At 44.2% G+C, this 13,170-nt stretch overlaps 1 protein-coding gene across 2 annotated transcripts in view; it reads right to left on the reverse strand.

The window, feature by feature from the left end:
* Window positions 1-1,117: 1,117 nt before the first annotated feature.
* Pum3 (pumilio RNA binding family member 3) overlaps window positions 1,118-13,170 on the reverse strand; it is a 35,072-nt gene continuing 23,019 nt past the window's right edge. The window contains exons 14-18 of one of the 2 annotated variants that reach the window (XM_021151372.1): window positions 12,167-12,309; window positions 11,369-11,591; window positions 8,769-8,856; window positions 6,741-6,831; window positions 1,118-2,731 (exon numbers count right to left, since the gene is read on the reverse strand). In XM_021151372.1, coding sequence (XP_021007031.1) covers window positions 2,599-2,731; window positions 6,741-6,831; window positions 8,769-8,856; window positions 11,369-11,591; window positions 12,167-12,309 — 678 coding nt within the window. In that variant the 3' untranslated portion in view covers window positions 1,118-2,598. The remainder of the gene's footprint in view (window positions 2,732-6,740; window positions 6,832-8,768; window positions 8,857-11,368; window positions 11,592-12,166; window positions 12,310-13,170) is intronic. The other variant, XM_029472679.1, reaches the window with a different exon arrangement.

The following is a 13,170-nucleotide window of genomic DNA, read 5'->3' on the forward strand; positions in this document are numbered from 1 at the left end:
CGCAGCACCCAGGGAGCTTAGTGTGTTTATGTATCAGTTCAGCTTACAGCTGAACAAGGAGGCAGGTTAGTCTAATCTCCATAGGAGCAATCTCCAGGGCAGGCTTTGGAACTTCTATGGGGCTGAGACAGTAAGATCACTAACCTGGCCACACCCATGTCAACAATACACTCGCTTTCACTCCCCACAACATAGGCTAAGGGACTTGGAGCACCTTGGTGATGTCTCAAATTTAGAAAGGAATGGGAGAGAACATGGTGTGACCTGTCTCCCTGGCTAAGCACCATCACAAAGTTAAGAGGCCAAGTTTTGCTTTTTCTTTCTTGAGCTGCTGGTAACAGAACTCGCGGGTCCTGCATGCCAGGCAACTTCTCTGCCATGGAGCTGCACGGCAAGCCCCAAGTGGTAGGGCTGTTCAGTTCACTGTAATTGGCTCCATATAAACTGATGCTCTAAGACTTCATGTTCTTTTACTTTTTCCACTTTTGCCTGGGCTGGCTTCAAATTCAAGACCCTCCTGCCAAGGTCCCCAAGTGCGGGGATTACAGGCAAGCTCGCACAAGCAGCCTTCCTCGTGTTCTGCTCACCATTATTCTCAAGGAATGCATACACCTCTGCAAAGTTCAACTTAAAAGGTTTTACACTCATTCAGAGTGTATGTGGTCATGTTACAATGCATATGGAGGTCACAAGACAATCTGGGGGAGTTGGTTCTCCCCTTCCACCAAGTGGATCCCAGTCAACAAACCCAGGTTGTCAGGTTTGGTTGCAAGTACACACTGAGACATTTTGCCTGCCCAAGATTTACTATTAGAAGAGATTAGGGTGCTCTAATTAAAATTCAATCTTTTATAAAATTTTACGGAAAATATAAAAAGAAATGCTAACTCCTGTCTTGAGTTTGGTCATGCAAACTTGGGCTGGAGAGATGGCTCAGAGGCTAAGAGTACTGACTGCTCTTCCAGAGGTCATGAGTTCAAATCCCAGCAACCACATGGTGGCTTACAACCATCTGTAATGAGATCTGATGCCCTCTTCTGGTGTGTCCGAAGATAGCTACAGTTTACTTATAATAAATAAATAAATAAATACATACATACATACATACATAAAAAGAAACTGTGTCCTCAGCTGGATGTAGTGGCCCACATCTTTAATTGCAGCACCAGGGAGACAGAGGCAGGCAGATCTCTGTGAGTTTGAGGCCAGTTTGGTCTACACAATAANTTTCAAAACAGTCAGAGCTACATAGCGAGATCCTGACTTAAAAAACAAAAAATAAACATGCTCTTTATTGTATATTTGAATATATACATTTTAGGTACTCGGGACTTCATACTGCATGTTNAGAAATCCACCAGAGCTAAGAACTCAAGTCATTATGGAGAGTGTGAATTAGAACTACAGAGAAAACAGCTGCTTTTTCTACAAGCTGCACAAAAGCACCTTTCAAGTTATGTACGTGTTTTTCACTTTTAAAGATTAAACATGTTAGCACCGACTCTCATCTCTCTAAATGGTCCTTTCTACGGAGAACGCAAACTCGAATCATGGTATGTTAGCCACACAGAAGCAAATCAAACTGTCTTTCCCCATTTTCCTCCTCACTCCATGCCTAGAGGATCCAGCCAACAGTGGCAGGTGTNATGCCTGGGAAAGGGCTTACTACACCCCAGCACGAGAGGGCAGGAGAGTCCCAGAAGCTGCACTAGTAGTCCTGGAACCTTAAGTTGGGACAGGTAAGGCACAGACAATTCCTCAGAGGGTCAGATGGCCGCCTCAGTATATATCAGACATGCAGAGCAGCAAGGACAGGCCTCTGTACTAAAAACACCTGTTACACAAGCTCTCATAGTCTACAGATCTCCAGCTTTGCTGCTGAAAGCCAGCTGTATTTTTAAAGTCCAAACACACTACCTACACTCAATCCTCTACAGTTCCCCCTTTTAGTCACACTACGGGCTCTGACTATTTTAGGGATTGTTCATGGGACAATGTCCTCATTCTCCTTGGAAGGTATTTACCCTGAAGGCCCTAATACAAAGATCAGACTTTCCCAGCAACACTGACTTCAAGCAAGGACCCATCATCTCCTGATTCCTCTAGCACACTTCCATGTGCTGGACTAACCAGAGCAGCTTCCAAAGAAAACCTGATGGAACTCAGTCTGCACGGCAGCTGAGGAAGCAGCTGTCCCCAGTGCAGGCTGCCCTGGCCACAGGCTTCCCAGAGTTCAGATGACTTTGCTGCTCCCACTGTACACACTCTGTTTGAACTTCAGGTCCTTAATTCTTTTGTTATAACATCCCTCTAAAGTTCACCTACACCAGGAAGCCTTCTCAGACCATAGCTGTCTCCTTTCCTAAATCAAGCCATTCAACCACAGAGCACACACCTGGGCCCACAGATCACTGCCACACTGTGTAGTACTCNNTCTGACAGATCAGACAGTTGACATTAAACCAAAGGTCTCTTTTAGAAACAATTTTATATAAATAGGTCCTTTAACAAATCCATGCACAGAGCATCCAGTTGTGAGTATGAGAGATTCCACCTTCTCCTCTGGGAAGTGGGTCCATACTTGCTCATCCTGCATGCCTATGCAGTCAGCTTCTCAAGCAGGGTCTGGATGCCTCTGCTGCTGCTTTTGTTTTTTTCCAAGGTAGGAATCAGGGTTTTCAGTCCACCTTTGACTTTGTTTACAACTTCTTGGTCACAACTCTGAAGAAGGCTAGAAAGAGGAAAAGGATTAAAAAATTAAATTTCACACAAGCCCTGAATCTACAACACAACCCATATTGACAGGGTAACCAATCCATTGTTGAGTCACCTCCTGTACAGTATATTATACAGATTTTTAAACATTTACCAGATGAAGGCCACCAAGATGACTCAGCAGGTGGAACCCACATGGTCCAAGAGGAAAACGGAATAAAGCAACTTGCTTCCTGGCTCATCCGTGTGCTGTGGCATGTATGTGTATATAGATACCCACACCCACTAAAGGAACAAAGAAATGTAGTTTAAAGGAATTAAAATTCACCAAATGAGAGTAGTCCACACTCTGAAACGATGAAATGCTTTATAACCCTGTGGGTGGAGACCCCGCGTAAGACTCCATCGGTGGTGATTGTCTTCTGACTCACTTGCATCCTGCCTTAACACTGTTTGGCAGGCGAGGTGGTCTAGGCTCCTACCTTTGAATGTTTGGCTCCCATTTGGCAGAACTGTTTGGGAAGGATCAGGAGGTAGAGCCTTTGGGGTGGCCTTTGTGGTTTCAAAAGCCTGTAGTAGACTCAGTCTTGCCCACCCTGTCTTTTACCTGTGACTACATATGAGTTCTCAGCTACTTCTCCAGCATGCTGCCTGCTTGCATGCTGCCATGCTCCCTGCCATGATGGGCATGGACTTACCTTCTAAAACTAACTGTAAGCAACCCCTTCCCAAAAACCTTTTATTAGTTGTCTTGGTGATGGGTCTCTCTCTCTCTCTCTCTCTCTCTCTCTCTCTCTCTCTCTCTCTCTCNGTCACCATCCATATATAAAGAAAGGCCCCTCTGATCTCTCTCTCTCTCTCTCTCTCTCTCTCTCTCTCTCTCTCTCTCTCTCTCTCTCTCTCTCCCTCCCTCCCTCCCTCCCTCCCTTCCCCTCTTCCTCTCCACAGCAATAAACATGGACTAAGACAGCAATCTTATCCTGGTGACAATCTCAAAAGCAGAGGCCACATGGTTCACTCATTACGGACACAGATGGCTCCATAGATGAACTCGCCCTAGTGAACAGGTATGGCAGACAAAGCATGGGAGGAAAGCAGACCTTGGTGACCTTGTCACTGAGCTCTACACCTACAACATATGCTGTGGAAGTGGAAGGCCTTCACCTTAGAACGTCCCTGATTCGGCCAGAAACTGCCTTCTGTCAGTAACTCAAGAGCATGGTGATTGTCTTAGACTCCGTTTTCTTGTCTGCAGAATAGAATTAACAACAGAATTCACATTCTCCTTCAGGTTGTTTCCTTTTGGTTGGAGAACTGAATCCAGGATCTCACCCCTGATTAGTAGTTTATGGTTGCATTCTGCTGCCAAGCTGAGCTATACTCAGGCTCAACCCACTCACACTAAGCCCACATTCAGCCACTGAGATAACAGTTCCCAGAGGGATGTTTTTTTGTTTTGTTTTGTTTTTTTAAACTAGACACTGATACTTAGTAAATACTCAATGAGAACCATTACACAGGGCTGGGTCACAGGCACCTGACTGCATGCCACCAGGCCCAAATCTCCTTTTCTCCCCCAAGTTCTTTAGGACTACATTTAAATGTTGCCCTCTGAAATATATTCTATAAGGAGATCACCTGGCATTTTCAAGAGCCCCTGGTCCCAGTAACTTTCATTTATATCAATAACGAGGAAGCTGTGTTAAAAGTATTAGGCAGCATCCTACAGCTCACAGGAGATGACAACAGCTACTAGTAGAGTGCCCTGTAGTGGACCTGTCACTTAGTGTCCTTATGTTAGCAACCTGGCTAAACAGCCACTGTATTACATGGTATGCATAAGTAAGTCACACACAGACACAGTGAAAGGCACCCTACATGCCTTGTTCTCAAAGTAACTTTAAGATTATTAACTTTTTGCTTTACAACCAGAAAAGCTCAATGACTTTGCAAACCATACAGCAGGCAGGGCTCGAGGCCCAGGCAGACTAAGGCCTGTTTTCCTAGCTGCTAAAGAACTCTCCAGTGTTATTCCTCAGCCAGCATACAAGGCTTTTTCCTTTCTACCCAAAATGTTCCCTCAGTAAGCTAATAGCAACTGTGAACAAACAACATTAAAATGTCCCAAAAGAAGACACAAATTCTAACTACAATGTAAACAGGCAGGGAAATTTGGCAAACAAATTCTACTCAACTGTCCAGCAAACATGAAGACTACCTTTGAAGCCACACAACAGTTGAACTTCTGTTTAGAACCTTAAACACTATGTATCTCCATATAGTTCCAGGCAAAGCTCCACAAGAAGCACACTGGATCATTCGTATGTCTGGGCTACCCAAGGGAGCGCTGACTGATAAGCAAACTTCACCCATTAATTTCATAGCATCACTGAAATTTCCACTTAGTTGGGCAGAATGAAAGCATGTGTCAGTAGGTGTTAACATTCCAAAGGCCTGGTAAAGAAATGCAAGTCAAAAAAGTTCCTGTTGCAGCTAATGGGTTCTGACTCCTTAACATCCCCTCAAATATTAACTCATTTTACTAAGAAACAGACAGCTGAATATACATGTAATAACATACAATCAAATAAAATGACTGGCTTAAAAATGAATTCTCATGTATCTACAGTAAATCAAATCATATACTGGAATACTGAGCCTAGTTTACAAATCACAGCAAGGCTGGACAGCAAGTTCCACATATAAGTTGTAAGCTTATAAAAAAAAAAAAAAAAAGCTTCTCACTGTCGGTAAATGTGCTGGCTAGTGTTGTCAACTTGAAAAGGAAATCTCAAATGAAGAATTGCCTCCAACAGACTGGCCATGGGTCGCTTTCTTGTTAATTGATGTAGGAGGGCTCAGCAAACTGTGACAAGTGCCATCCCCAGTAGGTGGTCTTGGGCCAGGCAAGAAAAGCAGCTGCAGGTGAACCTGGGAGCAAACTAGCAAGGAAGCGGCATCTGCCCACAGTCTCAGCCCCATGCCTTAAGCTTTGCCTTGGCTTTGCTCAGTGATGGATTCTGACCCAGGAGTTCTAAGATAAAATAAGCTCCCCAAGGCTGATCTTGGCTAGTGTTTTATAACTGAGAAGCAAACCAGGATAGCAACACAGCAGAAAACCAGTAACTGACTTAAACAGCACACAGATATTATAAAATGAACATTTTAAACAATGATCTATACATTATAAACTCAACATAACCAATTCCAGAGAGCAGTCTATAACTTGACCTCCATTTCCATATCATCAACTTCTTGTACTTTAACAAATCTCTATCAATCTGGAAATCACTAAAGACAACAAAATAAACTATAAAGTTAGGCTTGGCTTAAACAGCTCTGTGACAGTTTCCACAGGCATACATCTTACTCATTAAGAAAAAAATATAACTATATTTTGGTCAAATCTACAAATGTAGTAAAACTACGTACACTGTAAACGTAAATTTCTGTGACCCCTGACACCCAAAGATGACACTTAGATCTGAGGACTGAAGAGCTGTATTTGCTTAAAGAAAAGTTTAGGGCTGGCGAGATGGCTCAGTGGGTAAGAGCACTGACTGCTCTTCCAAAGGTTCTGAGTTCAAATCCCAGCAACCACATGGTGGCTCACAACCACCCGTAATGAGATCTGACACCCTCTTCTGGTGTGCCTGAAGACAGCTACAGTGTACTTACATATAATAAATAAATCTTAAAAAAAAAAAAAAAGAGAGAAAAGTTTAAATCGCACTGTTTACTGTTTTGTGTGCGAGCACACAAAGCTCCTTGCCTCAGCATGAGAGTATGGGTAAGAGGACGACTCGCAGGAGTTAGTGCTCGCTTCGTATCATGTGGGGCCTGAGATGCAACTCTGGTAGCCAGGCTTACTGGCAAATGCCTTTGTCTCACCGCCTCGACAAGTACTTTTTCATATTTCTCTAGACTAAGAGTGATGGAGTAATCCCACATTATTGGGAATAAACTCGGGAAAAAGAAAGAAATGAAATAAGTGTCTGCGTGTGCTTCATGACACAGCTACCAACCTGGAAAGAATAATGGCACCTCGGTTGATGCTGGCCCAGGACTTGAGGTTCTTCATACCAACACGCTCTACAAGGGTTTTTGCAAAACAACCTGCAAAGTAGACTGATACTTAGTAGTCGCCACATGCATATCCCCTTAAGTTAATATAAACACTAAAATTCTAGTATAGATCAAGCACTGTGTTAATAAAGCCAAGTTTCTTAACTCTGATGCAACTTCTAAACTATCTTTTAGCAATAATTACCCAAGAAAAACAAATTATTTTTAAAAAGCTTATTTGATCACATCTGTACTTTTGTAATATTTAATGATTTAACCTTGACCAGCAAGTAAATGTTTGACAATATCACTTTACCTGTAGCCCAAATTAGTTCCTACAGAAAAAAAAATTAACTAGAAGGGACCAGTAACATGGCTAGTGACTAAAGAATGAACATTTTGGCTTACTCATGGCAATTTCTATCTACAGTGATTTCGTAGCCACCATAGCCTGTTGTCCCAGCTCTGGAGGCTGAGGCAAGAAGACTGCCATGAGTTTCAGGCTATCTGATTCCTCCATCCCAAACACCGTTCATCTGTAACTCTATTTCCAAGGTCTTAGCCTGTTATTCCCCGTACCCTCTAGGTGCAGCTCACTCTCAGCCAGTGGGGGAATGCTAGTGACTGGGGTTTGGGAAGGAAAGGATGACCTATGCTGATGGCAAAAACCTCAAGTAGGTACTGTGTATATATAATAATTAATTCAAAGATACGCATGGAGCACACTTAGCTCTTTGTGGTAAACAGGGATAGCTAGTGAGGCTGTTTGCTTTCCAAAGGTGATAAAAACAACATGTTCTCCACTGTGTGCATTCCTAGATGCTGCCAGTCCCCCATTAAGGGTAGAATCTAAGTCTTCTGTTGAATCTGGGTGGTCTCATTGCCTGGACCACAGAACAGGGTAGAAGTGAGATGAGATGGCATCTAAGGACTAATCCTGAGGCCTAAGCATACGTGGGCTGTTTCCTTGGGATGCTCAATCTAAGCACCAACACCCGGGGCTGAGGACCTCAACTCAGAAACTATGTATGGTTGGAGCTTTTTATTATTATATACCCAATATTCCCAGGTGGGATGAGATGTGGAAACAGGGCCCCTAGGGCACAGGGGCCAGCTAGCCCAGCATATGAAGCGACACATCACAAAAGACAAGCTCTGTCTCAAACAAGGTAGACTGACATCTGAAGCTGTCCTCTGCACTCCACACATGTGCCATGACATGCTATGTCCATAGTCATACACATACATGCCATAAATAAAAGAATAAAAATAAATAAAAAACAATTAACCACCATGATGTGTGCAGGCCCAAGCAGTCTAGGACGAGGAAGTGCGGCTAACACTGGCAGCCCTGTGGCTGGGCCGGCAACACTGTGTAAACTCCAGTGCCCAACAAGGAGCCTTGAGAGGTAGGCAGGAACAAGCTCAACTAAAGCCGAAATCCTGCTCAGTGAACCACTAAGCCGAGGGAGCTTGTCACACAGCAATACATAACCTGGATAACAGACACTTATTCGTGCTTGAAACAACAACCACTCCAAGCCCACCAACCATGTTTTAGGGCTTTTGGCGTCTTAATTATAAAAAAATCATTATAAAAATGTTTGGAAATTAGTAACTTGTCAAACTCACCTAAACAGAGCATCAATGTTTCCAATAATGAAATTGCGGCAGAAACCAGTCCTAGGTCTTTATGTGACAGTACCACCCTCCGCCCTCCACTGGAAGCTGTCTCCAGAAACAAATCCATGACGTCAGCTCAAAGCTTTTCCAGCCACCGTAACAGCTCATGGTGTTTGCATGGTAGGCAAGCAGTCTACTAGTGAGCTGTAGCCAGCCCTTGACATTTAATCATTACTTACTTATTCACAGGCACGATTTCCACATACTTGGCAAATAGTACCTGAACCTAAATGGTCAGTATAAAGTCAAGGAATGCAAAAACTCCATGTAACACACACACACAAAAGATAAGCTGCACAGCCTACCTTCCTTTCCGCTTTCTTTCATCTTTTTATCTTGCTCTAGTAACCATTTGAGAACCAGATGTCCTGCAGGATGCTCAGCAACATGAAGCTACAATAGAACCCGACACGTTATTGCAGAAGCTAGTAAATATCTTCTGGTCCCTGAGCCTATCTCTACCCTACGTGTAGACACATATGTGGTTATGTTTCAGTTTTAAGAAATCTTAACCCAGGATGCCCATCATATACCTAGGGTGCAACAAACAGCAAAGAAGAAGATCATAGCCCCTACAAGGTAGTGCAGAAATTAGTTTGTTTGAATAGCAACATACAATGCTCATCTTAAAAAATCAGGTAATCTGTCCACTCTTCCCATGGCAACATTGTTCTAAGATATAAAGAAATCTCTGGGGAGAATGCTACATGGCGTTTAAATATTATTCTCTACAGTGACCTAATCAGCAGGCCAAGAAAACATTCTGCAGCTTGCTTGCCGGCCCTATCAACTGTTCCCACAGTAATAGTGGTCTCCCTTCATTTAGGATGAGAACCAATGAGCACTACTTCCATAGAGAGCAGTATTTCATCACATTCATCCGTCTGCTCCAGGAAGGCAGGGGTCTGAGCTTCAGCTGACAGTCCACTTGTCTCTTCCAATCCACGTTATCAAAAGCACGCCACATGTCAGACATCAGACACTCAATACCAGAATCAAGTGCGAGTGGGGATTAACACTGCTGAGTGCCAGACTAGACCCATGGCTAAAGGGAATTAGAGATGGAATGAATAACTGTGCTGTGAAAAAGATTCTGAACTATTTACTCAACAGGTAGCCCCAGCTTGTTTCCTCTAAAGGCTCCACTGTGCTCTCAGGGGCTACATCCTCAATGGTTTTAAGTAACCCTTGCCATCCAGTCACTCTGCTAGACTGATCTGGACGCAGGTGTGCCTCAGACCAATTTTCGCTAATGACATGGCAGGAAAGCCTGGCTGGAGATGGTCTTCCCTGACAAGAAAAGGCCTCCTTGCTCTTGCTTTCCTTCCTGCCTGAGAGCCTGATGTGAGCAAGTGCTGTGGCTATGGAAGCTGGCTCGGACTAGAACACACAGGAAAGAGGGCAGGGCAAAGGAGCCCAACAGGGGAGGCTGACTGCCCTGTGCAGCACAGCCTTTGTACTGTGACGACTTAGTGCTGCTACCACAAGGCATTCCATTATGTGTAGCTTACTGTCATCAGAACTACATCACTAGTTTAAAGTCCCTGGGACAGAACTAAAATGCAGCTGTTAGCATTCAGCTAACATAAAGGTGCGCATAAAAGTGACACATACACTTCTGTCCAATGGATTCCAAACTTGAAGGGCAGGGACTGTCATTTCATCTTTCGAGTATCTCTTTAAGCATTCCTGACAGACTTATTGCCTTTTCGATTAATGAATGAAAGGCTGAACTTGAACAGCTTATTTTATATCCTTGAGCAATGCCAGCGATCATAATGAAAGGCTATTCTATTTAGCACATAAAGGCTTCTGTGAGACTGACAGTAGAGGTCAAAGGTTCAAAATAAATAAATAAAATAAAATAAAATAAAATAAAATAAAATAAAATAAAATAAAATTGGTGGTTCCCTGTAACCAGCTGCTAGCTCAGAACTCCAGGGTCTTACAAGCCAGCACAGGACAAAGGCAGTACGATCGGCCCCTGCCTTCCTGTCTGCCGGCTGATTTGCAAACACAAGTCTTGAGCTCCTAATGCCCCCCTCCTCAGGGCTGCAGTATACTCCCTGCAGCCCACGCTCTTCTCCATCATTCTTGACTGAACTGCTAACCCTTCAGGGCTCAGTGTAGCCTTTTCCAATTCCAGGAAGGCTACCTGGGGACAAGCTGGTCTTATACAACCCCTTAGAATCCACAGTTGTCCTTCAGTTTTAGTTTCCATGTTAACTTAAATAATTACTTTCCTTAAATAGCATGTCTTCCGAAAGCTTTGGGGTGCAGCAGAGGACGGTGTTGCCTGCAGTACAGCACTAACAAGGCACACACAATCAGTGAACTTCAGATGCAATGTAGAATCACACCATGCCCATGTAACTATAAACAAGAATGAACAACTGTTCTGTTTGAGACAGCCTCACCTAGCTCAGTCAGGCCCTCCACTCCATGTGTAGGAGAATGACCTTGTACTCCTATTTCTCCTACCTCAACCTCTCAAGTCTAAAGTCTAGGTTTGTGGTTATGCACCCGGCTGAGTGAGTCTTTTTTAATGAGTCAAACAAAATTAGGGAAGCCTTCAAGGAGAACTATGGGCACTGGAATGCATTAGGCTTTGAATTGATGGAGCACAGGACAAACAGCACTTCACACCACAGGAAGCAGCTGCCACAGCAAGCATGGACTACTCTGGAAAGGTAGTGAAGGGGCAATCACAGATAACCATAAGTCATAGCACATGTCTGTAGGCACTACAGGATCTCTGCATTCTGGGGAAAACAAGTGCTACCACCGGCGCTCTGAATTACCGTTTTTAAATGTACTACTGGCATGACTGTTAACACTCTGCAGAATCCACATCTGGGGATATTATGGGCCCCGGGGCTCTCCTACTATAATCACAGTACATCACCTCTCCGTCCTTGCCACCAGGATGCAGTTCTGCTGCTGCCAAACTGGCGATGGCATCCATAGCAGGCTGAACATCTCCAGTAGCAGAACCCAGGATGTCAGACACCAGCACACATGCAGACTTATCCAGCACCACCTCTTGAGTGTGTCCTTGCAGGTAGCTCAGCAAAGCTGGAGAGATGGACTCCAAGAGCTCACGCCGGCGGATTGCAGTGTCCTTCTTGCTGTTGGAATATGTTGAGTGAGGTGGTAAGCTAAGTGACCAGTCTTGTTATCACAAACCTCTAGGAGCTTATCATAACCCAGGGCCCTATCTCCTGTAACTGTCTGTCCTGCCGAGCATGTGGACAGTGAGTGAGTCAAGGGCAGACTAGGTGTCATCTTTCCATCCCCAGGATCTGAACACTATCTGGCATGGAGCAAGACTTCAATAAAGGAAGCTGTTTTCTACACCACAGTCACAAACGAATAACCAACCACTCCCAATGCTGCCAATCTTAAACCAAGTAGTAGCAAGTCATCATGCGAGGCAGGACGTGTTCAGAGTACTTTATAGACGCTCTCAGGACATTTAAGTATAAGATACTGGCAACTCTGAAAGTAAAGTACAACAAAAAGCAAACTATACACTTGAATGCCTACTGTGTGCCAGGTTCAGCTGTGTTCTTTCAGCCAGATACTGCCATTTCCTTCAAAGTAAGCTCTTGAGACTATGGAATTCACTAAGAAGTCTTAGGGAAATGGAGGGAAAGAGGGATGCATCTATGAGGATTTCTTTGAGTCACGAGCTGGCCTTCACCTGTGCGCGTTGCCATCACCCTTCTTCAGAAGCTCGATGATCTCGGGCACCGTGTGGGCGGGGTCTCTGGGGCTCATCAAGTACAAGAGGACTTTCCTTCCATATTTGTCATTAACTATGCTGGGCAAGGAACTGATGATTTCCTAGATAATGGAAACAAAAACGTCCACTGCTTAATACGTTCCCAGAGTTCCGCTGAGATTTGATGGGGATGAAGAACACACCCTGGGTTTTTTCCTCACTCCACTCACGTCACTTGTGACGTCAGTTCTGACATGTCTTATCAAAGCACAAAGAATTACTTTCAGAACTGTTCATTCTCTGCTGTGGTGGCCATTAGTGAACAATCTGTTTGAACTAACTGATCAAACCCAAGGACTTTTTAAAGTTAGAAGACTCCACTCATTATGAGTATGGGTCGGGCCACTATTACTAAGGACAGCACCTGCTGTGACCTGAGTGGACAGTCAATCTGCAGGAGCACTTAATGTAGCATGAGCCTTGATGAAGCACGGACCTCAGAACCTCCCTGCTGAGACATGAGACAGGAAGCTGCTCTGCTAATCACAAAGAGTATCAAGGCTTAGCTAGGTTGCTTATTCACAGCAAATGAAGGCTGTTTACTGCAGTAAAAAATACACACAGGGAGATGAGAAAATAATCTAGCAAGAGGATGCCCACCATCCTGAGTCAACATCAGCATTGCCAGTGGTTAGAACTGAAGTGATACTGCTACGCCCACAAACGCCTAAGGAAATCATCACAGAAAGTCACTGAATTCCTTTATCCTACTTTATTTTAGAGACAAGTTCTTGCCGGGCGGTGGTGGCGCATGCCTTTAATCCCAGCAGCTGGGAGGCAGAGGCAGGTGGATTTCTGAGTTCGAGGCCAGCCTGGTCTACAAAGCTGAGAGTTCCAGGACAGCCAGGGCTATACAGAGAAACCCTGTCTCAAAAAAACCAAAAAAAAAAAAAAAAGAGAGAGAGACAAGAGTTCTTGCTAGG

The sequence above is a fragment of the Mus caroli genome, chromosome 19 (genome assembly GCF_900094665.2).
Source record: "Mus caroli chromosome 19, CAROLI_EIJ_v1.1, whole genome shotgun sequence".
Lineage (NCBI taxonomy): Eukaryota > Metazoa > Chordata > Mammalia > Rodentia > Muridae > Mus > Mus caroli.